Source organism: Volvox carteri (assembly GCF_000143455.1).
Source record: "Volvox carteri f. nagariensis unplaced genomic scaffold VOLCAscaffold_123, whole genome shotgun sequence".
NCBI classification, from domain to species: domain Eukaryota; kingdom Viridiplantae; phylum Chlorophyta; class Chlorophyceae; order Chlamydomonadales; family Volvocaceae; genus Volvox; species Volvox carteri.
In genome coordinates this window covers 96,909-100,157 of record NW_003307666.1, presented here as the reverse complement: position 1 = coordinate 100,157, position 3,249 = coordinate 96,909, and the positions used below count along the sequence as shown (strand labels likewise).

Genomic DNA, 3,249 nt, shown 5'->3' with positions numbered 1-3,249 from the left:
CGCTCTGCTCCACCTTGACCGCCACCTCAAACGTGAGCCCGCAGAAGCAGCGCGGATTTGTCTGCTGCATGGCGCCCGGCGCGAAGCCGAAGAGCTCCTCCACCAGAACCTCCTTGGTGGCCACCAGCAGGGCAGCGCAACTGTATGGGTCATCCTTCACACGCCGCCACTTCTCCACCGTGCTCGGGATATGTTGCGGTCGTCCGTCATCATCGAAGTCCAACACCTGTCCGGAGGCCACGACTGCACAGGCTGCATGCATATCTGCCGGGTTTATGGTGAAGAACAGCGGGGGCCAGCCAATGGTGAGGGCGGCTGCACGCATCTTGGATCGGGCACCGTTGTAATACGCGTCTGTGAGGTCGAGGCGCAGAGTACTGAGGCGGGCGCCCTCCACCAGCGCCTTAACAAGCGGCGATTGCTGCGCAAGCAGCTGCCGCCGCTGTGAGTGCCGATACGGCAGCGCCAGTATGGTGCCCATAGCACGGATGATATCACGCGGCACACGCGCTGCTGGTTCGCCAAGATGCGGCCGCATGTTCATGGTAATGCCCACTTGTGCCATGCTTTCGTGGCGCACGCAGATGTCGTACATGCGTGCCAGCAGCATGAGATTGCCGCCGAATTGTGTACGTGGCACACGGTGCAGCAGGTGGCGACAATACGCCGGAAAAGACATGCCGCGGGGACGCTGACCAGAAAAGCCGTACGGGAAGGACTGGGGGAAGCAGAGGGTGAGGATGGCGGGATGACGGTCATCCAGCACGTGGCTGTCACGGCCACCAGCTGCAAACACAAGCCGTGCACGGCCAGTCAGAAGGTCCTCCACTCGGCCCGGGAAGCGGTCGATTTCGCTGCCATCATCGCCAACATTTGACGGCTGTGGCAGGATGAGCTCCAGCTCGTCCAGAGTGGCAGCTGCCGGATCGACTGCACGAGCAGACAACGGATGCGCAAGAGCTGGGTAAGGATGCAACGGCGGTAAATGCAGCATGGTGTGTGCATAGGCCGGACAAAAGCGAAATCGAATCATCTCGAACGCGTTCCAAACGAGCGAAGATGCGTTAGCCCTATGCTCAGCCAAGCAAGAGAATGCACGCACCTGGTGCATCTTCAACTGGCTGGTCGACAGGTCCACGCAGGATGGCAGTGAATGGCCCCGGTCCGGGATATTGCCCTGCACTCAATAACGCACACGGGGGAATAGTAAAACACATCACCAGCGGGACAGGCAAGCGGGATGCAGGAGTTTAGGCTATCCGGCAGGTAAAGCGGTGCATCGAGATTCGTAGCACAAGAGGAGTGGCGGTAGCGGCTGTTTGATGCAGGAGGTGCAGTGTGAGGGCAACACGAAAGCAGAGAGTACACAACAGATTGCACGAAACACAGCAACAAAATAACACACCTGCAGTCGGGGTCGGATCCGCCAGCGTAGGTTGCACCGGTCCCGCAGGATCCACGTCAGGCGCCCAGTTGCATCGGCAAGTTGCCCTGCACTCAATAACATACACGGGGGAGTAGTAGAACACATCACCAGCGGGACAGGCGAGTGTGCTGCAAGAGTCCAGCCTATCCGGCAGGTCAGGCTGTGCATCGAGATTTGTCAGCACAAGAGGAGCATTCGTTCGATGCACAAGAGGAGTGGCGGTAGCGGCTGTTTGATGCAGGAGGTGCAGTGTGAGGGCAACACGAAAGCAGAGAGTACACAACAGATTGCACGAAACACAGCAACAAAATAACACACCTGCATCGGGGTCGGATCCGCCAGCGTAGGTTGCACCGGTCCCGCAGGATCCACGTCAGGCGCCCGGGCATCGGCAAGTTGCCCTGCACTCAATAACATACACGGGGGAGTAGTAGAACACATCACCAGCGGGACAGGCGAGTGTGCTGCAAGAGTCCAGCCTATCCGGCAGGTCAGGCTGTGCATCGAGATTTGTCAGCACAAGAGGAGCATTCTTTCGATGCACGGGACAGTGGCGGTAGCGGCTGTCCGATGCAGGAGGTGCAGTGTGAGGGCAACACGAAAGCAGAGATTACACAACAGATCATACCAAACACGGTAACAAAATAACACACCTGCATCCAGGGTCGGATCCGCCAGCGTTGGCTGCACCGGTCCTACAGGATCCACGTCAGGTGCCACAGTTGCATCGGCAAGATTGCCATCACGAACAGCCGCTTCCACCACGTCCTGGAACTGCCGCACACCTGCCGCACCCGTGCGATCGTGCAGGAAGGTGGTGCGGAGAATGTTCGCCACCTCCGGATCAGTCGGCGCAAGGGCAGCCTGCAAGATTTCGTCCGGCACACCTGCAGCACAGCCCATGCATTCGTACTCCTGCAGAGCATCCTCATCAACAGCCAGCTCCTCCTCGTCGTTGTGCTGCAAGAAACGGACCCAGGCGACGATGACCTGTCCTCGCACCTGTAGACCTGGCGCCTTTTGCACGTGTTCCAGCAGCTCCGCCCGGTTGCGAACCTGGTCGACACACACAACCGTGATAGCGCCGGCCAGGTCGGACGCCCGCGCCGGCAGTTGTGCTCGCAGCATATTCGGGTCAGGATTTACGACCCCAATGCCGTGAGTCTTTACAGCACGTGGGAAGACGTCCGGCAGTCGGTCTGCCAGGTACATGATGAGCAACTGCTGGATGATGCGACCGCGGCCCAGAAGCTGTCCCTCCAGGAAAGTGGGCGACGGCAGAGGGTCGCCCAGATGGTTGACGCGCGGCACATCGCCAGGGTCCAGGCGCGCCAGCGCAGCTTCGGGAACTCGTCGGGCTGTAGGAGGGGGGCATGCACGGGCAAGTAGGTCCGAGACGACTAGGGAATCAATAGGAAAGCAGGCAGCAAAGGCAGGAGAGGCAAGCACATGCTGCAGATGAATGGAACAGAAGAGACGCAGGCAGAATGTGCCGCACTGAGTTAGACATCATAGCTATGATGAGCAGCATGCAGCACAAACTGACTTACCACTCAAGGCCTTGTGGCAGGTGTTGCATACGAAGATGCGTTCTGCAACACCAACGCCGACCAGCATAGTGCGGTTGGGCAGATCCGCCTCCAACCGCATGCAGTACGGCACCTCCACACTAGCTGGGTCATCAAGGCAGGCTCTGGGCAGCACCCGCGGAGGACGTGGCTGTTGGTCCGGCGGAAGTTGCTCGGGTGGCTCCTGCTCAGCCGCCGCTGCCTCTAAATCACCAGTCTCCGGAGCATCACCACCCATCTCCAATGCCCCTTCCG

At 59.5% G+C, this 3,249-nt stretch overlaps 1 protein-coding gene across 1 annotated transcript in view; it reads right to left on the bottom strand.

The window, feature by feature from the left end:
* Positions 1-3,232, bottom strand: part of VOLCADRAFT_100525 (uncharacterized protein) — a gene marked incomplete at both ends in the record, with an annotated part of 14,009 nt that extends 10,777 nt beyond the window's left edge. Inside the window, 8 exons of the mRNA XM_002959081.1 lie at positions 14-930; positions 1,103-1,177; positions 1,406-1,586; positions 1,745-1,827; positions 2,080-2,211; positions 2,314-2,386; positions 2,429-2,784; positions 2,977-3,232. Of these exons, the coding sequence (XP_002959127.1) occupies positions 14-930; positions 1,103-1,177; positions 1,406-1,586; positions 1,745-1,827; positions 2,080-2,211; positions 2,314-2,386; positions 2,429-2,784; positions 2,977-3,232 (2,073 nt within the window). The remainder of the gene's footprint in view (positions 1-13; positions 931-1,102; positions 1,178-1,405; positions 1,587-1,744; positions 1,828-2,079; positions 2,212-2,313; positions 2,387-2,428; positions 2,785-2,976) is intronic.
* Positions 3,233-3,249: the final 17 nt, after the last annotated feature.